Source organism: Vicugna pacos, chromosome 8 (genome assembly GCF_048564905.1).
Source record: "Vicugna pacos chromosome 8, VicPac4, whole genome shotgun sequence".
Lineage (NCBI taxonomy): Eukaryota > Metazoa > Chordata > Mammalia > Artiodactyla > Camelidae > Vicugna > Vicugna pacos.
In genome coordinates this window covers 58,648,706-58,672,409 of record NC_132994.1, presented here as the reverse complement: position 1 = coordinate 58,672,409, position 23,704 = coordinate 58,648,706, and the positions used below count along the sequence as shown (strand labels likewise).

The following is a 23,704-nucleotide window of genomic DNA, read 5'->3' as shown; positions in this document are numbered from 1 at the left end:
TTTGTGAATACTGTTCTGGGCCATAGCATCTGGGGACAAGGAACTCATTGTATTTTTCTGCCTCTGTTTTCCCATGGTAATTCAGGGCTGTGAAAGTGAAATAAGATGTATTCAAAGTGTGTAAGCACAGTGCCAGGCAAATGGCAGGAGCAGATTCCTTCACTGTATCCCATCATTACTATATCATATATCATTATACTCAGTTATTTTGTCTCTCCTTCCGAGTTAGAACACAAACATACTGGGCAAGAAAACATACTGAATTCATCTGATTCCCTCAAATTAGCAGAAACATAACAGATAAGAACAGTATTATTATCTTTTACCTGCAATTTTCACATTTTTCCTAAGTTAGAAATATTAAACCTAAACTAGATTATCAAGGAAAAATGGCAAAGCTCATCAAACATTGCTACAAGTGAAATAAATCTAAAATACAATAGAAGGAAGCCTGACAATGATACTGGCCATAAGCAGTTTACACAAAATATAGCAGGAAAATAACTTGTTTGTTTTGAACATTGCTTGTTGTAAAATACAAATGAAAAATTTTAATATATATTGTGGTGACTCTATGCTTAAAACTGGTACACGGAGTCCAAGACAGCTAGAGGAATGCTGGAAGTTTACATGATAACAAATTTAATTAAATTCTGAGATGGAATTCTATAAAGCACAGTTAAAAGAGCTAAATATGTACAACTAAAACAGATAAGAGCTCAGAAACAGAACAGCAACAGGTGAACTTTTTATGTTGACGACTAAAGAAAATATAGACTAAAAATTTTGGTGCAACTATGAAAAATGACATGAAATTAAAAGGGAAAAAAGGTCAGGAAATAGACCAAGAAAAATGAGACATACTACATTTTAGAAGGGTTATGAAAGAACTGCCATGTAAACAACTCTGAATATTATCTCCATGTACAGATAGAAAAATGAAAAGCTAAACTATATCAATTTTTGAAATGCCACCTAAATACGTACTGTTTTTTACTTTGAGATTTTCCTCAGTGTGCAAATTTACACTCAATGCCAAAGAAGATGTAAGAGTAGAATGAGACGAAGTCCCCACTTTGAGAACTTGCAGTATAACTTATTCCAAAATATAATATGTAATACTTAAGCTGGGAGGGCGGTAAGGAGACTGGTCTGACAAACATAAGACGGAACTGGTAAGAAGCAGCATAAGAAGGAGCCGGGACTTGCAATGCCAGGAAATGAAAAGTCTTTGATAAGTTCTTCAATAAAACAATGAAAGAGGAGAATAGGTTGCAGGAAAAAAAAAGAGCCTAAAATAGGAAAATTAATTAATTAGGTAAATTGCAGTAATGCAGCTCAGGAACTAGTGGCTTGGAATGTTAAATAAAAGGAATCTAACTAGAAGACTCAAAATCTTTATGTACAAATGCCATCCAGGAGACCGCAGATGTCTGACTTGCTCCCTCCTACACTGACAACCCCCATGTTGCCATGCTACCTTTCTTCTCCCTTCTTTCTACTATTGATCTGTTGTTTGCTGTCATGATTTCCAGTGGGTCTACTTTTCCCTATCATCTATAAAACTTTCATGGGTAATTTTTCATCCTTCTTTCTGGAGCTTCTAATCTAAAACTATTTTTGCTTCTCTCCTCCTTTTTTTTCTTTGGTGTGCATTTTCATCTTTGTTTTTTACCATCCTCTTTCCATCACTTTGCAGGCCTGTAGCATATAATCATAGACTGGTAGAGCTGCAAGGGACCTCAGAGATCTGCTCAACCAGGCTTGTCATTTTACAGAAGGTAAATCAAGTCCAGAGAGGTAAAATGACCTCTTGGTTTGGAGTTCGGTAAGGCTGGGCTCTGGCAACACTATCTCTTTTCTTTTAAATACATTTTCAGAGCTGACAGGAAAAAAATTACATTTTTTAAACTTTAAAAAAATATAATTAAAAACATCATCTTGATTACAAAGATAAAATTAAAAGATAATTTAAAATGTAGCTAAAAATCATAAGATAATTATAATGCCTCTTTCCTCCCCATTTTCTGTTACTGGAGATTTTAGTGTTTCTCAAATAGCATTCTTTGAGAAGCAAGGGAAACAACTATTTTTGAAGAAAGCTTTAGCTTTATTAAAAAGCTATGGGATATTATACAGTTAATAAAGACCACAACATTTCCTTTATAAATGAACAAGTAAGATAGAACGTCCTGAAATGTATCTACACAATCATATATTTTAAAAAAATCTACCTACCTTACCTACCTGAAATCATTAAACTCATTCTTTTCCCACCTGTTTCCTGTCTGTCTTTGCTAGTTAGTGTTTTCAAAGTTCAGAATAAAACTAAAACTGCTAAATGCTTTGAGTAACCAGTTATACATAGTTTTAAAAACATCTCATATTTTTAAGTTATTTTGAAATAAGAAATGTTTCAATAGTTTGTATCCTGTTTTACACATATAGAGCTTAAATCATAAATAAATACAAGCCTTCATTTCCTTCAGACAACGTCTGACTTTTCTAATCTGAAGTCTCATTATTCCCCTTCACCCACCTCTTACTCTCCAAAATCCTACTGAACTATCCACAGCTCTCCATAAGGTCATGTTTAAATCACCTCTGGGCCCTCTGCCTAGCACAGAGCCCCATACTAGTAAAACAGAGAAGAAAAAGTCCAGATCAGTAATAACATGAGATGGGAGTAAAAAAAGGAGCTAAACAGAATGGATCTACAGGGCCTCCTGAATACAAAAAAGGGAGAAGCGTTTCTGGTTTTCATACTCCAGGTCTCAGTTTTCTCATATACCATGCAGTCTCAAGAAAACCTGACAGGAGAGGTTCTCAACAGACACTGCCCACACCCTAGAGGGCGTTTTGGAAGTATGTGTTGGTGGTGCCTGGTCATTTGACTGACTGGGGACTGCTGTTTGGGCAAGGGCCAGGGATGCTCGATATTTTGATGTAAAAGGCACAGTCACACAATAAAAAAGTGTCCCTCATTTGGCACAATTTTTTGAAATGTTCTGCACATCTCTCCCAACTCAAACCCCAGCTTATGATCATCAAGCCTGGAGCTTAACTTTATTTTACACAAAAACATAAAGTTTTTTTTGCACAGTTCTGATATACTATTTTATGAAAGCACAAAGTTCATCTCATAGATTGTGCTTGTTTTGTTTGGCACTTCACAATGAACTGCTCACCATTTTGAGAAAAGTCGTTTCAGAGAAAGCAATGTTCTTCATAGATTTCAAATCACTAACATGACATAGTTCTGAATAGAAATAAAATAGGAAAAAAGCAGTCCTAAAAAGGTCTCTGCCTCCAGTGTGTTTACCAAGTAACAGTGTAGAAATTTAACAGCATCCAGGATTAGTAATATTTAAGCACTTAATAAAATCAAACTCTGATCCTAGGTAGACCAACACAGTAGCCATGCACTTGCTGAGTGTAAAATACACACTGGACTGAAAGAACTCACTATAAAAACATTTATGATTAAAAATGACTTCATCTTTTGTTTTTACTTTTTAAATGTGGCTAGTAGAAATTTTAAACTCACACATTTTGCTTATACTGTATTTCTGATGGACTTGCTGCTCTAAATAAACAATGCAGTAACAAAATTAATAAAAAGAAACAATACCAATCGTCAGCTAATAAGACAGTAAAGAATGTACACTCACTTCATCAGTAAGTTCTCCAAACACTGTTATGACATCTATTAAAAGACTTGCAGTATAGAAGGACTTGATCATGTTTCTGGAAGAGAAAAGAGAGTTCGTCTAGTTTAAATAAAAATTAAGACGGAGAATTAGTCTTGCAGCTACAAGACAAAAACTTCCAATGTTTATAAAAACACTCTGAAATTAATGTTTTATATAAAATCAGATTTTAGAACACAGTGGTTCCCCTTTTGTGATCTCCCTCCTACACTGTTATTAGGAGGAAGTAACAACACATATTACAGATAAATACACTACACCAATGTTTCATAGTATATTTTTGGTTTTAGAAAATGTAGTGACAGTACTATCTGAATCCGTATCAAGCCATGTGTTATTTCTTTGTATTTAAATATTATTATAACAGTGAAAAATCATTTGAATTGGTGGGGGTGGGAATTTTTAAGATCAGTATCATTGAACTAGTATGTTTTTGGCTAAAATCGACTCAGATTTTGCTAAATGTTAAAGAATGACTTGTTAGGGCATATTTACTGAGAAAACAAACCTGCCCTTAGTATTCTTCTTTCAGCTATTTTCTCTTAAAAGACAGAATCACTCTTGTAACCCAAAATCATTCTGAGATTATAAAAGTAATTTTTAAAAAATAGAATTCATTAATCAGAAGTCTGAAAATGATCAACAGAAAAGTGTATAATTCTGGTTATATAGTAACCAAACTTACAATTTTTATTTTATCTTTCTTTACTTACTTGTGAAATCTCCCAGCACGATCTTCATTATCTGCATACAAAAACATTTTCAAAGCATAATTCTCCAAATGGGCAGAACCAACTATTTCTTGAGTAATAGCTTCATTATCACCCAACTGTTTCTTAAGCTAAAATAAAATGAAACACAGAACTTGCAATTCTGGACTCACAGAAGTGTATGCTTAAGTACAAATAATCCTAATAATGAAATCCAGTGTTTATAAAATTTTGAATAAAGACACTCAGGATAATCTTAAAATATAATTTTGCTCTAAATATCAAAATAATCAAGAATAGAGGGGAAGTTATAGGTCAGTGGTAGAGCGCATGCTTAATTTAGCATCCTGGGTTCAAAATTCAGTACCTCCATACATATATACATACATACATACATACATACATTTAATTACCCTCCTCCCAAAAAATTGAAAAAAAAATCAAGAATAAAAAAGATAATGCATCCAACTATCTATGTAAAGCATCAAATATTTCAAATTAGTGTATTATCCAGCTATCCTAAAAATGGAATTAAGAAATTCTTCTCTAACGATATAATTTAAAATTTTAATTTATTTCTATTCCAATTTCTTCTATCAAATACAGAAAAATACAATGAGAAGGATCATTATATCCTAAAAAAGGACCTCTCTGAGCACACTATGAAAAAAGTGATCTAAGTAAGGTATAAGGTGACAGACTTAGAATGGGATTATGAAAGTTTAAAAAATTTAGACAAATATACACCTCAAATCAACACAATTGACAACCACGTAAATTTCCAGTAAGTAATCCCTTTCCTATACATAGACTGCTTTAAAGTGTTTTACAAACAACAAACTAAATTCCTGTATTTTACTCAGACTGTCACACTGGGATAAAATTATCTTCTGGAATATCAGATCTGAGTACCATACTACTGTTTAAAAATTGATTTTTTTTCAAAAAATGTTATATAGTAAAAAATTAAGTTTTGAAAAAGCCATAAGATTTTTCATAAACTCAGCAAAGTAAACATTTTCATAATTAAGGCCCAGAAGAGACTGAATATTGGAATTTAAGGAAATTTGGGCATGCCTGTCCTAAACAAAAACAAAAAGGCCCCACATATAATACTAGTGTACTATATCCAAACTGTGAAATGATTTACTTGTACAGGCAATTTAATTCCAGAAAATTTAGTGGGAGTATATCATTTCATCTCATCTTCAACATAAAATATCTGGCAGCAAAAACATACTATTACTCAAAGTTTTCCAACTATAAACAGAAATATTACAGCACAGGCAGAAATGTCACCATGGAATAAACTTAGTCTCCTTGTTATTTAATGTGGATAATAATAAATTCCTGGTAAGTCCCTTTACAAATGTAATTTTACATTCTGTTTATTATAAAGAACTGTTTGAGTTTTGTCTTATAAGCTATTGTTATTTTAACTATTACCGTTAAGCTGTAAAATTAATGAAGATATATTTTATATAAAATGTCTGTTACAGATGGTATTTTACAAATGTACTGCTATGTGTCAGACACGTTCTTCCTCCCACTTCCAAATCCCACCTTCCAAAAGAGGAGTACTCATTTTTCCTGCATCCATATTAGCAATACTAAACATCAGACAAGCTCAAGGGCAACTGAGTTGTCAATAGTGGTGCCACCAGGGGTGCCCTGGGTGGTTAACAGCAGATGACAGAGGTCTGGGTTAGAAGGCAAGACATCCATACAAAGTTAGAGAGAACACTACTGCCATGGCTGCTTAATACAACTAGGCTTTGATCTGAATGACTTCCAACACGTATTAAAAAAAGAGCTCTGAGATAAATGGTAATAAATGTTTTGATTTTTTAGTATGTCTAAATTTTGTTTCTCTAAAGAAAATAATGCAACTGATTAAATATTTATGTTTCTAATTCTCTTGAGCAAGTCACATAACTAAATAAGCAAATAAAAAGTAAGCCACAGCCATTAATACAACTGCCTTGGAGGAGATGAATTAACAGGGAGTAGACCATGACACTGTTAAAATCGAAACTGGGATGGCTGGGCATGGGAAGTACAGGGTGGAGCCCTGATTACTAAGTGAGATTACTATGGTTTAGCACTGCCTTCCTGATACACTGACACCTAATCAAATCCATTCAATTTTTCCTGGATTGGTGCTTCTACATAACCTGTGAAGTTGTATCACAGTTCAAGACGACTCACTAGTCACCTACCACACTCCTGCTGCAGAGAATGCCTGGGCCATGAGAGGATCTTATCCTGGGACCAAGAGAGGGAGGAAGACAATAGGCAACTTTCTTCATCATCCCTGTCACTAACTAGTGGCCCATTTCATTAGTATAACAGCTATTCAAGAATTCCCAAATCAATAATTCACATGACTGCCGGAGGGAAGGTTAGAAAGGGTTTGTCACTTACGAAAGGAGGACTCAAAAGCCATCACAGTAACCTGGGACAAGAGACAATGGTATATGCAAAGATACTGAAACTGACTAATTTATCATTACAACTCTCTAAGCAGTATAACGTAAGTTTTTAAAAAATTGTCTAAATTTTCCTCAGCTATAATGACACTGATTGCTACCAATAGGAAGAACTAAAATGACAACACACAAATCAAATCAAAGGGCATTTTAAACATTAATCAGAAAATAAATTTTCAGTGTTTAACTTACAGCTTCTAACTGATCCATTAGCTTTGATAAAAATTTACGACATTCAGGAGTTTTACTATCAATCTTCATTCCAGTTTGCATTGCATACAAACGACCTATGAAGAAAAATATGATGATTTGAAAATTTTCCAGGGCTAAATGTTTAAAATGTTTTGTCTAATAAATAATTTAAAATTTAAGTGAATTTATAAGTAAAATAAAACTTTGACTTACTATAGATACTATTCACAAATATAAAGAACACAACAATATTATCCAAAGAATGCAAGATTCATGATGATGATAACACATATTTATGAAGAACCTCTCTTTTGGTACCACATTTAAAAAATAAAAGGACGAGGTCCTAAGCTGGTAAAGGGACTTGCGGTTTAACTGGTAAGCGAGGGCATTCAGAAAAACAACAGCATGTACAGGAGCACTTGCCAAGGGCCAGGTAAGTGATACTGATAAATAATACACAATAGGCGCTGGGATAGTGGGAAATGCGACTTAAGCTGAGGCTAACACGGAGAACTGATAAAATAAAATAAAAGAATTAAAATAAAAATAAAGGCTAATGCTAAAAATCTCTCTGATACCACAATCCTAAACAGTTTACCTAGTGGTAAGAGCTGTGAATGGTTTGGTGGACTGGTGTGTACAGTTTACCCCTTACATTCAACAACATGCTCTGGAGATCTGAGTAGCAGGCCAGTGCTCCACAGCATGGACACATCGTTCTAACTAAAAAACATGTAGGTAGTTCTCAGATTTTCATCATTGTAAGTCATGTGGAGCTACCATACCTTCTTGTGTATATATTCAAGAATTCCCTCAGGTAGATACCAGGAAATAGAACTGCTGGGTTGCTTTGAGAGCTACTCTTAAACTGTCCTCCAAAACAGATGACCAACAAGCAGTTAAATACACAACACATGCAAGCACCCATTTCTCCCAAACTCACAAAAAAAAAGGTTTTAAATTAAAAATTGATATCAAACTTTCTATCAATCTCAGGATGTGTTACCTCATTGAGCTTACATGTTCACTATACAAAAAGGTATTAGATATTTACTGGATAGCTCTACATCCTCCTTTATGGATCAGGACTAGCTATCAAAATTAAAGAAAAAAAATCTGCCAAATCTTCTGTTGGGCTGTCTGTTTTTTTTTTTTAACAAATTGCCTTGCGGCAGTTCTTTATACAGTATGAAGGAGGGATATCATGTTTATTCCCCCAAAATGGAATCTTGTGAACATTATCCCTGCTTTATTCTCTCCTCAGCAGGTAATCATCTTCTACTTCTGTTCCTACTACAACTCCAACTGAAACTCCATGGCAATTTTAGACTATCTGGTTTGCCGATGTATCCCTGGCATCTGGGAGAGTGCCTGGCCTTCGATAAACATTTTCTGAATAGATAAATACATGAATGAAAGAATAGCTCATTCTGCCCCACTGATTTAAATGTCACTTTTATCATTCATTACCATATATTAAGTTTTTATGGGATAAAAGGGCCCAATTCTGTATATTGTCTAGCTTTGTTACTTGTTAGCCCTTTGCTTTATTTACTACGGCTTTAGAACATGGCTTGGTATGTTAGTTACTTTCAGGATTTCCAATTCAATTATGTCTACCCAACATACCTTCTTTAAAAACGTATTAATATACAAATGATACAGTTATGTATTCTATGTGTATTTTTAATTTCAATCGCTTTGTCTGAAGGAACTACTTTTGAAGGCTTAGACTTTCACGGCTATCTCATGTGACAGAGCTTTAAGTTTAATTTATTAATGCATTTAAATTTCCATATACCAAATTTAAGGGTTTTAATCCATCTGGGTATTAATGAGAGAAAAACTGGAGTTAAAAGTACTGTACAGATTTATACTGCCTCAAAGTGTAAAAAGCATAATGCTTTTGATTTTTACTGCATGGTAACGAGCCCTGGTATCAATCTGAGTCAAAGACAGATTCTAATTTAAGAAGCCAAAAACTCACTTGTTTAAATATCCATTTCTTGGATCACAAATGTGACTAAATTTTCTATCTTTTTCCTCTTTCTTTTAACCAGTCATATTTAGCAACCTGTCAGGTCATTTACCCATTTGCGTATCACGTTCTAATCCCCTCTCCTCACTCAATGCCTTTTAAAGCAAGGCTGAACACCTCTTCTTTTTAAAACAGTCATATCCCTTGAGTTGCTCAAGCTCTGTGCCTGTTTTAGCCAGCTCTTTTGTTGTTGTTGTTGTTGTCGTAATTGTGATTGAACTCCCCAACACCTCTTTGTGAGTTGTTCAAGTTTTTCTTCCAGCATTTTTGTTGCATTTCTTTTATTAAAAGTACATCACATGAGCTTTTTGGAAAATAAACATACTGGCTCCAAATATTACGCCATCTTTCAATTTCTGAACGTTGTTTTAAAACACAGCTCAAAATATTTATGTACTCAAAGCTATTATATGCAATTACTTTTCCCTATCAATTCTAAGCTTGAAAAGTTCTTTTATCTCCAAGAAACTTAATATTCAGTTAAAGATTTTTCTAGGTTTTCCTATGGTCTAATTTTTCAAATTTAGCTCTTTAATAACTTGCATTCCTCCCCGCCCCCTGCCCCTACCAGTTACTGGCACCTGTCTCAACTACAATTAATAAATATTCTTTTCTTTTGCTAATGATTTGTGGTTCTTTAATTTTTTTTTTTTTACTTTTTCTATTTCCTGGCTATTTGATTTCACTGAGATCACAGATCAAATGTCATCTCCTCATATAATAACACCTATAACTGATAATATGCTTTTTCTTCCTCCAAATTTAATCTTACTATCTTACTGTATTACCAAATTTTTCTGAAGAATTTTAAATATTCCTGCTCTTATTTTTTAAGTAGAAGGCTTCTGGTAGAGTGCAGAATCTAGGCCATGCCAGACTGCTCCTATTTCCCCTAACAGTCCCCACCCTAAGCTACACTGAGGCTGTAGCCTTTGAGACCCGTATGATCCCAGATTGGCTGGACTGTGGGGAAGAAAGTATTACTATTTCTATTAATATGTTTATTTCATTCTTTATAAGCTTCTATTTTTATATACCTTTTATAATACATATAGTATTTTTATAATACATACATAGTATTAGCACATCAATAAGGAAATATTACTTATAAATAATTTACATAATGTTGAAGATTTGTGTTTAATTTTTTTTAAACTCACAGATAGGTGAGCAAAAGATTAGGAATCATGCTCACTGCATCCTCAATCCTTTATAAACTGTATTTTTCTGCTCCAACGTAGCCCACATCGCTCCTCATGGCCCTATTCCTTCTACCATATTCCCTGGAACTACTGTTTCAGAAACAGAAAACTCCCCTCCCTCTCCTCAGGTACCTTCTCCCTCTCTGTCTTATTAAAACCTGGATGTCACTTGAAGAAATCACTTTATTTGCAGTCTTTTCAAGAGAACTAAAAGAGTACTGGCAAGTATGACAATCTTTGCACCCCACTGCTTTTCTCTTTGCATCCCACTGCTACTTATAGTATTGTCTCAATGTTTTCTAAATACTCTGGTCCAGGGCTCATGCCACTCTCCATTTGATCTTGTTATGCTTGTAGGTGCCCATGGATCTCAGGATCTTTCCTTGTCTTTCCATCATCTTGAAAATTTCACTGTTCACATGAATAATTCTAATACTTGCGGAACAGACTGCTCGGTGCCTACCTGCATCCTTTCTTTCCATCTTCTTTACTAACAAGATCCCTACATGACTAGGGAGTTGTAATGTAACTAGCCAGAGGAGAGCACTTCCCAGTACTCCTCAAAGAGAAATGCAGCCATGTAACTAAGAATAATATCATTTAACCAAACATTATTGAGGGAGATTTCTGGAAGTCACCTTAAAAGGGGGAATGACAGCAGGGGAAGATCTTACCCTTCCCCTTTTCTCCTCCCTGCTGCCTAGAAGAGAAGTGGGATGACAAATTCTAGTAGATATTCTGGACTACAAGACTTAGTAATCTTGTTCTGGTTTGTAGATTTGAAATAGGAGAGCTTGGGACCCTGATAATTTCACAGAATTGGCACACTGGCACTGGGTACTGCCGACAACAGACTGTCTTTTAAAGGAAGGAGTAAATCTTTATTTTACTTAGCCACTGTTATTTTGAATTTTCTGCAATAAGAAAGCAAATCTATTTCTAATGCATACACAGTGCCATGTTCTCAATTCTTACCAACACTGATCTCCAATGATTGTATGTGCTCTCCTTTACATGCCAGTCATTCCATAATTAAATTACCATATCAAACTGCTGTACCACCAGTATCAGTATATTAAGCACTCACTCTAAACATAATTTCCCTTTCTTCCAACTTTAAACTCTGCTTGTTACAACAGGCTTCCAGTTCATTGGCGTCTCCCTACTTCTTCATTACAATCTTTTCTTCTTTCACTTCCCTCTGCAATCAGCTTTAATTTTATGATATATTATTCTAGAATTTTATTGTCCTATCTCTTATTGCTGAATCTTTTCATTATGTTCCTCTGGCAAAAGCACCCTTGTATATAAACCCAGCTATTCTCTTTCCCTATGCCCACATACAAGCAACAGAGACCACTGACAGATTATTATAAATATCATAATTATCAACATCAAAGAGCTTAATATTTTTAATATTGAATAGCCCAGTATTATTTATTCAATCAAAGTGAAACACACTTCGGAGATTTTTGATATTTCCTTTGAAGCAAAATCAAATTATTCCTAATTCTCTAACACCATCAGCCTCCTTCACAACACAAATACAAACAAATATCAGCTTTTTTCCTTTAAAAGTTAACCTTAATAACATGGCTGTTACTTGAAATATAGTGTAATGACAATACAGTTTAATGGTTTCACCAACATGCCTTTTTTCTTGGTTAATATGCATATTTAATCTTCGCAATCACAAAGGCATTATTATAAAGTAGACTTTTAATTGAAGAAATGGAAAGAATCATCTCAGAATGGGAAAGATGTATGATAAAAACTGGCCTGGCTTTTACATTTCTGAATATCTTATGTGATTTACAATTCTTAAGTTGTACCACAGATACTTTTTCTAGTATTAATAAAATCTACTTATGAAAATTGATAAATACACTAAAAGACCTTTTAGTCACAAAGGGTGGAAAAAAGGATCACTTTCATATAGAACTCTGTTCAGGACAAGTAATTCATTGTAGCAGCAGCAGTACATGGAACATTACCTACTAAAACAGAATAAATATGTAGCTAAAATCTCTATAAGAAAATATACTTGATTTATTTCATTAAGAAAACGTGTTTATTTTTATGAATAAATATTATTTGAAGATGAGTAATGAGGCATATTTGCAAAAGGATTAAATACTTTCCAACCTAACTTTAATTTAATGCGAAGCATTTAGGAGACAAATATTTACTAATCCTGAAGGTATGTGTAATTCAAAGTTCCATTAAATCTAAACATTAACATTCTAATACAGCCTTGTTTATACAAGAGAAATCTAAAAATGTGCAATGTGTGATATAAATACACAAAAGGTATATTAAAGCAACTGTGAAGAGTGATGCTTTAATAGGTTAATAAATGTAGCACTCAAATAGGAATCACTATGATATACACTGATGTACAAAAGCAAATTTTATTCTAATAAACAGAACTGAATACATTACTCTTCTCAAACTATATTATAAATATCTGCTATATGGTTAGTATTATCTTTTGTGAAGGGACTTCCAGGTCGAAGAGTAAAAAAAAAGTATGAGTAAACATATATTAATAAAGGGTATTTACTTCATTCATTCCCTCCTCAAACAAATATTTTTAGAGTTTCTGTCATAATTCTGCAGCTTTAAGAAAAAGTTAGCTCTTTATGAATTCTTACTAAAAGATAGTGCTGGGACTTCGCAAACACTAAGTGATGATCTCATTACTAAAATGAGACCACAGATCCTGATTCTGACCACATGAAGTAATGAGATCTGCCATCCACTGTAAACATCAAAAAAACTAGACAAAATACACAAAACAAGTTTTCAGACAATGAAAACAGACAAGGTAAGATCGAGACATCTGAAGAAACGAAACATGAGGTGACATCAACATCAGTCTAGCATTCTGCCTGGATGCACATCCCAAACCAAGGAGCAGGAAGGGAGTCCTAAGCAGAGCACAGTCCTCTAGCTGAGTTGCAAAAACAGACTAGAGTTCAGGGAGACTGCGGCAGCTATAAGTTGAGGGCCAGAGTTCTGAAGAGCATGAGAAGCATGTGAAGGAGAAAACTCCACATGGCCAAAGAAGGCGCAGAAGCTGGGAGCTGGACTGTCCCCAAAGCAGATACAGGGCTGGGATGCATTCAAGTTCTAATCAACCAGAGTGGTGAGTCCTAGAGGCTTACCAGGATATTCAGTAGAGACCCCCCAAAGGGATATGCTCTAAGTAATAGGGTTAACCAGTCCCTAAAGCAAAGGCTACTGTAGACCTGCCCTCAAAAGCTAAAAATAAACAAAATAAGGCACAAAAGACTCAAATTGAATACCAAATAACTTAACTGTTGGCCACATCAAATCTCTTCAAAGTAAGAACAGACATTCAAGAATTTAAACTCCAGACATTCAAGAACTTAAAATTCACTGTCCTGCAACCTATCAAAAATTACTAAAGATGGCAATAGGCAGGAGAATGTAAACATAAGATAAAACAATAAAACAATGACAAATTAATGATAATGGCAGATAATTACATTAAAATCCTGGGAAACTATTCTGAAGTATTTAATGGAAACCATGAATAAAATGGGGAGAAAGAACAGAATCTACACAAAGGAACCCAAGAGGAACTTCTAGAGATGAAAAACAGATCTGAACTGGAAAATTTACTGGATAGGATTAATAGTAGTTTAGACATCATAAAAGAAAAAATTAGTGAACTTCACAACACAGCAGTAGAAACTATTCAAAACAAAGCAAGGAGAAAAAGGATTGAAAAGAAAAAAAAGACCAGTCTCAAGGAGGTGTAGGAAAATATCAAGTGTTTGAACATATGCATGGATACCCTCCTCTTCCCCCCAAAGAGGTGGGCGAGGTGTGGCAAAAAAGACTGACAAATTAAAACTCTTTACCCAGAAAAAAATATATTTCAAAAATAAGAATGAAATAAAAGTTTGTTTTACACAATAGATGCTGAAAAAACTGATGGCAATCCTACATAAGAAATGACAAACTCTTCAACAGGAAAGAAAATGATACCAGATTTAAAACAATCTACACAAAGGAAGGAAGAGTGCTAAAGATGGCAATTACGTGGGAATAAGTAAAATTTTTTATTTCCTCACTTTATAAATTTCTTTTTAAAAAGGACAGTTTAAAAAATGTATTCTAGAGTTTATGACATATGCGTAAGTAAAATGTATGACAACTATAGTCAAAGGACAGAAGGGGAAAAAAAGTGAAGTTCTTACCTCGTATGTGAGGTGCTATATCATATGACTGGAGAATGTGATAAGTTTTTGTAAATGCTAGAGCAACCACTAAAAAAAAATTAAAACAAAGAATATCTAATAAGCCCATAGTGGAGGTACAACGGACTCCAAAGTGCTTTCAAAAAGAAGTATTAACCAAGTGTAAAAAACGTGAAAACAAAAAAACCTTAACAAGCCACAGAAAAACAAATGATGAATTGAATGACAGTGAAACCTATTACATATAATCCTGTGCTGCTCACGAATATGGAAGCTTTCACTTTGAATAATCAAACGTAATTGTCATAAAAAATGAACCTTATCAAAGATAATTTAAACTTGTATGGGTGTCAAACATAAGACGATGACAGCTAACAATGAGCTATTTGACTCTACTGATCCTGTCCCCTCAACCTTAGGGACAGTTTGAAAGAGCCTAAAAATGAAATGATTTACTTTACTCAAAAAGGAGTAACTATTCAAATGACTTCTTTTGTAAAACAAAATTCATGTCTGCATATAGGTTTGCAAAAACAAACATAAAAGAATGGAATGCTAATAAGTAAGTCAGTAGCCCAACTTTCTGCGTGTTTTTATTATTAACCTGTCTGCTACAGTAAAGTATCCTGAGTTAGCTTACAATAAAAAATGACAAGTACTTAGACAAGAGGACTTTGGGCTCAAATTAACTGAACAGATTCAGAAATCAGCTAAAAAAGAAAAAAAACTTCCTATCTTTACTGGCTTAGTTAAGCTTATCTGTCTTTAAAAAATCCAATTCCTGTGTGACTTAACAACAACAAATAAAAGGCAACTGATAACTTATTTTAATATCCATGTGGCTTGCCACCATAAATTTAAAAATCCAATTATCATTTAGCCTTTAAACTAAATTAAAATTTTACACTTGTAAATTTACACTTGTGCCTGATAACATCTTTTTTTTTTAAATTTAAGTATAGTCGACTTACAATGTTGTGCTAGTTTCTAGTGTACAGCACAGTGATTCAGTTATACATAAATATATTCCTTTTCATATTCTTTTTCATTATAAGTTATTACAATATAACACCTTATTGATGAGATACACCAAATATATTTACAACTTCCCGAACAACTGCCTTTAATTTTCCTATGATCATATAAATGACTCCCAAAGAACATCCATGCACTTTCACTGAATGTCTATTAATTGTACAATACCACCCCCTAGAGGAAACTTTAAAAAAATAAAACTTGAAACAATGTGTTTACTGTTACTTGAGCAAATTTAAAAGGAAGGAAATCTTTCTAGTTTTAGCTTTACTCTTAACACCAAATCGCACAGAATCAAAATATTTATCATATAGTATCCATGTTTAGTAGGGACTCAAATATTTTCTACCTTCATTGAGGAAAAAGAGAGAGAAAGAGAGCTCAGAGATATGTTAACAGCATCCAGCCTGCCCTCCGTTTCCATCCTCCACTTACTAGGAATCTCTCAGATTACTGCACTGGCTCTCCCTTTCTTTTTTCACCAAGTTAACTTGTCCCTTTTCCCTCACTCACTCTGCAACTATTCTCTAATTACTACTTACTATCAACATTTTTTCCACCTAACTATTTCTCATCTAGCATTTGTCATTCTGGTTCTGGCTCCTAACAGAAGAATCAGGATGATTGTGAGGTTCCAATCAGATATTCTAAAGGCAAGCAGTGTTACAATGCCAAGAGCTACATGAATGTTAGTCACTGGCCTCTTTACTCAGTGATAGCCATAAGGCCATAGTTCCCTCTAGGGACCCCTGTTATCTTAAAATTCAAGTCAATTTAACAAACAGTTTTTTGAGCATCTATTAGTGGCCTAGCACTACCTGGTACAGTAAACGCACCAGCCTTCCTAAGTTTACAGTCTAGAAGAAACAAGCAAATGAAAAGCAACTAAGATAAAAGCCTTACAAGGTCCAGTGAGGACACAGAGTAGAAGCACCTTAAAACTAGAGAGTTTAAAGAAAGCCTCCCAGAAAAAGTGACATTCAAGCTAGGACTTTAAGGATTAAAAATAGAGTAGGGGGTGGTAGGGACGGGAAGAGATGCCAAGACAGAGAGAACAGACTGTTGGAAGGTTTGAAGACAACAGAAAGTGAGTAGGGTTCTAGAAACAGTGAAATTCAGTTTGATTAAAACTATAAAAGATGATTCCATGCTCAAACCATGAGTGGTCACTAAAGGCACTTACATTTTTTCTGATAGTCAGATGAGCTACTACAGGTATTTTTTTTTTAATTTGCTTTTAATAATGTTCTTGTTTTTTAATTTTTTATGGTATGAAACATGCCAACTTATAGAAAACATTAAAAAAAAGATAATTTAAAAAAATCCATAAACCTAAAGGACACAACTTTTTCTCCAAGTGTATGCACGTATGTGTATAAATGTAAATAAATTCATATTGCATTATATATATATATATATAATTTTATATCCTGTATTTTCACATAAAATTTTCCCCATGTTACAAAAGATGCTTTCTAATTTTTAAATAATTACACCCCTTTCTATCTAATAACAAGATTTACTTAACTATTTCCATAAGGATATATATTTAGGTTGTTTTGAGCTTGCCAGAAATGTATAATCATTCAGAGAATTCTGCATAAAGCTTTTAATACATCTGTGATTATTTCCTAAGTACAAGCTTTTCAAAACTGAGGGAATTACTGAATTATCGATACTTTTACATTCTACACATTCTGACAAAATGCTTTCTAAAACTTTGAACCAATGCACAGAGGCACGTCAGTGAAGATTTCACCATATATTCATGTGTACTCATAAGAGTTTAGTCAAAAAATGGTATGTCATTTTAATTTACACTTATTACTAATTAAGCTGATAATAATTAGTATTCTTCTCTTTTAGTGGTTGCACACATATATTCTTTGTCCATTTATCTATGGAGATCTCAGTTTTGTTGTTGTTTTTAATGGATTTGTATAAGTGTTTTATACATCAGGGAATTAACCCTTTGTCTCTCATCTATTGGAAGTATTTCTTCCTATGCAATTTTTTTTAAAATTAATTGTACTGTTTGTGTCACATAGAATTTCTAAGTATTTAGTTAACTTTATCATTCTTTTATTCTGTGCTCTTTCCACTAAGCATTTAAAGTAACACTTTCTAGTAACAACAAAAACTACCTGCTTATAGCAGAAAGTAGGAAGATATGTCAATAACTTAGGTGTAAGGTGAGGGTGTGATATCAGAGGAACTAAGGAGATAAGCAAAATTTTAAAAATTTGATGACTAGCTGATTGTGACAGCTATGAGGAAAGGAAGGGAAGGTCAAGCTTATAATTTCTAGCTAATAAATGTGAAAATCTGACATATGAAAGATATTGTAGAAAACATACCAATATTAGCTCAAGTCAAATTTTTTAAATGGAAGAAATAGACATATACATAAAAGGACTTCCTCCCTAAAGCATAAAGTTCTACTTTACCAGTGGTCTCTTTTTTTAATCTAAAGAAAGAGAGAAATCTCCTGCCTTTCAACCCAAGTCAGATATGAGAAAAAAAGCAATCTTCTCAACAATTTAGGAAACCAGCACAACATTTGCTACCAAAAATCTGACAATGATAACACTTTAAAAAAAGAAAAGGCTGAACCAATTTCACTTAGGAACACTCTTGGGGGGAAAATATAGAGAAATAAAGTAGACTAGGACATGAAGCAAAATACACAATAAAATATATAGACGACATCAAAAGCATGATAGAAATAAGGAAAAACTAACAAATTGGGCACCTCCAAATTTTTTCATCTGTGAAACCCTGTTATGAAGACAAAAAGAGAAGCTACAGACTGGAAGAAAATATTCACAAAACACATTATCTGACCAAGGACTAGTAACTAGAGTATCAAGAACTTTCAAAATTCAATTAAAAGGGGCTGGGGTGGCAAAAACAAGAGCAGACACCTCACTGAAGGTGATAAACAGATCGTTAGTGAGCACAAGAAATGATGTTAATTTCCATAGCCCTCAAGGAAACAGAAATTAAAACCATGATGAGGTATCACCACACCTATCAGCATGACTAAAATTAAAAAGTGGTGCCACACCAAATGCTGGTGAGGATGCAGAGAAACTGTACTCACACTTGTGAGTGTGAGTACACTTGCTGATGGGAATGTAAAATGGAACAGTTAGTCCGGAAAACAGTTCGCCAGTTTCTTATAAAACCAAATGTGTAATTACCATATGTCCCAGCAATTGAACTCTTGGGCATTTATCCCGGAGAAATGCAAACTTATGTTGACACAGAAAAACTATACATCATGACTGTTCATATGAGCTTTATTCCTAATAGTCACAAGCTGGAAATAACCTGTCTTAGTCCATTCCATCTGGCAAAACAAAGTACCACAAACTGGGTAGCTCATAAGTAACAGAAATGTATTGCTCACTGTTCTAGAGGCTGGAAGTCAGTACCAACAAGGCCACGGACCTCTGTGTGATCTCCTTCCTAAAAGCACTAATCTCATTCATGAAGGTTGTACCTTCATAACACACACCCCCACCGCCATCTACTAATACCATCACTTTTGAGGGGTCAAGATTGCAATATGAATTTTGCTGGGAGAAACAAACATTCAGACCATAGCAGAACCCTTATGTCCATCAATCGCTCAAATTTCCAACTGTGAGACAGATATATAGATGACTAAAATTTAAAGATACCTATACATCCATCTCATGATATATACATATATCATGGAACTGCACTGAGCATTAAGAAACAAACTATTGAAAACTTGACAACTTATCAATAAACTGATAAGAGGCAATCATGATGAGTAAAAAAAAGTAAATGAAGCATACAGAAGTTAAGAATTGTGAAAATAATTCCTGTACAATATCTGCACACTGAAGTTTGGAGAGCACTGGTTTAGTATGTCTAGAGCATAAATTATAAGGACAAAAGTCATCAGGAGTTATCTTCTGTTAGACAGCAGAATCAGACCTACAAATACAGCAGGCACAGGAATTATCAGACAGCAAATAGAAATGTAAGTATTTTTAAAGCATCTAAAGAAATGAGTGCTTAAAAAAATATAGTTAACAAAAGACTATCAGAAATGGCTGGGCTGATTTAAAAACAAAGAGAACATCTAGAAATAAAAAATGAAAACAGAAACTCAATAGATGGGTTAGACAATGGAATAGATGGAAATGAATACAGACCTAAAGAAATTAAACAAAATGAAGCATAGAAAGAAAACAAACTATGAAAGCATTAACAGACAAGAAGCTAAAGGAGAAAAATGCAACACATGTCTTATTAAAATTGCAGTAGAGAACAGAGATAATAAAGAAGCAATACTTGAATAGATGATAGTAGAAAATTTTCTAGATTTGATGAAAGACACCCATCTACAAATTCAGGAAGCCAAAGTCCCAAGTAAGGTACACAAACAGAAATCAAGGGCTAGAAAATCAGAACATAAACCGTAAGGAAGAGACGGATAACTTGGCCCTATTTTAAAATTAAGAAATTTTGAACATCAAAGGCCTTCATAAATAGAGTGAAAAATCAAACTATAAACTTGGAGAAGATATTTGCAATGCATATACCAAAGGATCAGTAGCTAGATTACTAAGAAAAGATAATGAAATAGAAAAATGGTCAAAAGCAGTAGATATTTCAAAAGGAGATCACAAATGGTTAATTAACATATGAAAAGATGCTCAACCTTATTAAGATTCAGTGAATTGCAAATTTCGCTCCAATGAGACACCATTTCACACTCACCAGATTGGCAAAAATTAGCTATTCTAACAAGCATCAAATATGGTCAGTACGGTTGCATTCATTTTACTATTCCTTAATCTGTATACTCTTTAACATGCATATGTTTTGTAACAAAAATATTTTTTAAGTGCCACCTGGAGTTAGCAATAAAAATCTTTGCTCATGATCCTGTTGAGAGCAGTTTTGGTAAAATAATGGGCATGAAACCTAGACTACAGCGGGCGAGAAAGGTTCCATGAGATAAGGTTGTAAAGACAACTACAGACTACTATTTCAGGCTCACCTTTGAGGCTGGGCGGACAGGACTGCAACCTTAAGGGAATGTCATAATGAGAGCTCCTCTTATTTTTTAAATAAAGGAAACTGGGGCAAGTTTAGAAAGAAATAGCAAAAGACAGATAATGACACAAGAAATAAAAGGTCCCTGGCTAGTCACAAAGGTACATAATACCGAGCCCATGAACAGGGATTAGTTTTAGACAGGAACAAGGGATCCTATTTCATTGTTATAAGACATAACCTCTTTGACTTTATCACATTCTTTTTCTCCTTGTTCTATCCACTCCAGTTACAATGGCCACTTTGACCCTCCTTCAAGCAAGCCCCTACCTCAGGACTTTTGCACTTGTTACCTCCTCTATGGAGAATACTCTTTCCCAGGTGATGCAAAGCCTGCCTTTCACTCTTTTCAAGTCCTGCTCAGAGATGAACCCAGTGAAGCATTCCCTGACCACTTTTAAAATGAAATCCCCTCCTCATTTCCTACCACCCTATTTCTCATACTGCCTATTTTTTCCCTGCTTTGTTTTTCTTCATAAACTTCTAATATTCTAATAATATATTCATATTATCATTTCATCTCCCCACCCCATAGTAAGTAAGTTCCATGAATGCAGGAACTGTAGCCACAGTGCCTGGTAATGCTCATACAGGTAGAATCTCAATAAATACAAGCTGAATGAATGATTAATGGCCCCTGTTTGAGGAACCTGAAAAACAAGTATAATGGAAAAACACTGTTACTATTTGAACAAAATGGGGTAAAAGCTTGAGAGTAATCAACTTACTGCCCACAGAAGACGTGACATTTGAGTGAGAATCTGAAACATGAGGAGTTTGCCAAGTGGAGAAAAAAAGGCAGACATTGCAAGAAAGTGAAGAACGTGGAGGTTTGAAAGGGCCTTGCACGTTTGAGAAACAAAAATGGGGGACACCTGGAATACAGGATAAGGATGACAGCAGATAGTAACATCCACAACACAGGACACATTATATTGAGCTTCTCAAAGCTAAAAATTCTTTTCAGAGGATTTATAGTTGCTTGGTCACTTGTTATATCTGCAGTAAAGTTAAAGTATAGAATATAAAATAAAGTTTACTGGACCTATTCTCTTCTGCAAAGGAAAAAGTGTAAACACATTTAATCTGTGTTTTTCATCAACTGTAGATTACATGTACCACAGTCAACCAAAGTCAGAGTTCACCCCAGAGTTCATCCTATGAAATGTCTCAACCCCAGGTATTATCCAAAGGCTAAAAATTCTCACTGGTGGGAGAGAGCTGTGTGGATGCAGAAGGGGGAATGGGTAAATCCAAGTGCTTGTTTTGTAGCAGATACTCTTCATTGATGAGTTTCTGAATGGGCTTGCCTGTTGTCATAATTAACCTGCACTAACTACTATGTTTTCAACTAGTCAATCTTCCTTTTGTGCACATCACTACTGCCTTTGGGACACTAACGTTCGTTTTAGCCCCAACTCAAATTACTTACCGACCCTGGTTATTTTCAGGATTCCCTCGTAGAGACAGAGGGCTCTTTTGTCTAAACACAGAAAGAAAACCTCAGACCTTAGAACAGTGTGTTCCAGAGTTCATCTGCTCATGAATTCTGTTTAAAAATACTTAAGCACAAGACTGGAGAGGTAGTGGACCCTATGGTCCTTTTGGAGTTTTGCCTTTTCGGGTCCTGCGAAGGGGCGGAGAGAACGTGGGGTGGGGGGGAAATCCACGAGGAAGGCGGGACCCCAGGGGATTCCCACGGCAGGTCAGAGGTCAAAGCTCAAGTCTAAAGCCAGGGAGGCGGGGCCTGCCTTAAGAACCAGCGGGCGGTGTGTGGGCCCCGGAGGGTAAGGAGGGCCGCGGCGACCCGGAAAGACTCACAGTAATAGGCCACCACAGGGTCCCGCTTGTCATGCTCCTGAGCTGTCCTCAGATGATGCTGTATGCTCTTAAACTGTGGGGGCAGCGGGGGCAGCGAGGCAAGCGCGGCCATCTCCACTCCAGGAATCACCACTTGCTACTCGCGCGCCACCGACACTTCCGCTTCCGTCTGGGAGGGAGCGCGCACGAACGCGCACGGCAAATCCCGCCCATTTTCCCGTTGCTCAGAGACAGCGAGTCAACTACGGGTTCCCAGCAGGGACAACCTCAGTGAGTCCGTCTCGTAGGCTTTAGAGCCCAGAGGAGGCTGAACGGCTCCGTAATTACGCTGCATATGGCAATAGCGCTCTCTGCTGGCTACTGGCAGGCAGGAGGAGAGACTATTTCTTTGTTTCCAACCTCGACTCCCCTTTTGCGGCTGAAGAACGGGTAGAAAGGGAAAAGCAAGAAGAAAATAATGCTTGCTGATTGGGAGAAAGGGTAAAGGCGTGAATTGCCTTTGGCATCCTTCAGGAATTGTCACTTACAGTTCCTCAGATTATACTAATATCTATATATATATAATAGAAACCTTTCCTTTACTTTAGAAACTTTTTTTCTTTTAAGAAACTTTAAATCACGCCCTTCTGTGCTGACACATTGGATAAAATAACCAGACTCCTTTTCAACTTAAATGCTAGGAGAGTTAACCTTAAAGAAAATTGAACTTTTGCTCTGAGCTGGGTAATGTATACACTAGTGAATGAATGATTTGGAGATACTGTTTCTGGAGAGTGATGAACGATCTGCAAAGTGTTTGACAGTTCTTATCTTGTCAATGCACAAAGGAGGCGTTCAGGTAATGCTTCTTGCTCAGTGCTACCAACTCCTACTGTTGTAGGTAGGCATCATCAACTTTTTCTTCTAACATCGGTGACATCTATTCTTTTTCTCTCCTCTCCATCCCATACCGTCATCTTTCAGGACTTTACACTTTACCTCCAAAAACCTCCATCTTTATTCCTTTATTTCATCTCAGTCCCCAGGTTTGAGAGTTCTTCTTAAAACTAGTTTTCACTGAAATCACATCATCTCCAAGAAATAAGATCTCAAGCTCTGAAATGTCCCTGTGCCTCCTATTCCCTAATCAACCATCCACCTTACCCTTACCCCCAATCTCAGCAGAACCCCTTCTGTGT

The 23,704-nt window shown here is 35.2% G+C and overlaps 1 protein-coding gene across 1 annotated transcript in view; it reads right to left on the bottom strand.

Annotated features, from left to right (window-relative positions):
• The window catches only part of VTA1 (vesicle trafficking 1), a 61,267-nt gene extending 38,575 nt beyond the window's left edge, over positions 1-22,692 (bottom strand). The window contains exons 1-4 of the mRNA XM_006197767.4: positions 22,527-22,692; positions 7,102-7,196; positions 4,424-4,551; positions 3,672-3,747 (exon numbers count right to left, since the gene is read on the bottom strand). Of these exons, the coding sequence (XP_006197829.1) occupies positions 3,672-3,747; positions 4,424-4,551; positions 7,102-7,196; positions 22,527-22,638 (411 nt within the window). The 5' untranslated portion in view covers positions 22,639-22,692. The remainder of the gene's footprint in view (positions 1-3,671; positions 3,748-4,423; positions 4,552-7,101; positions 7,197-22,526) is intronic.
• Positions 22,693-23,704: the final 1,012 nt, after the last annotated feature.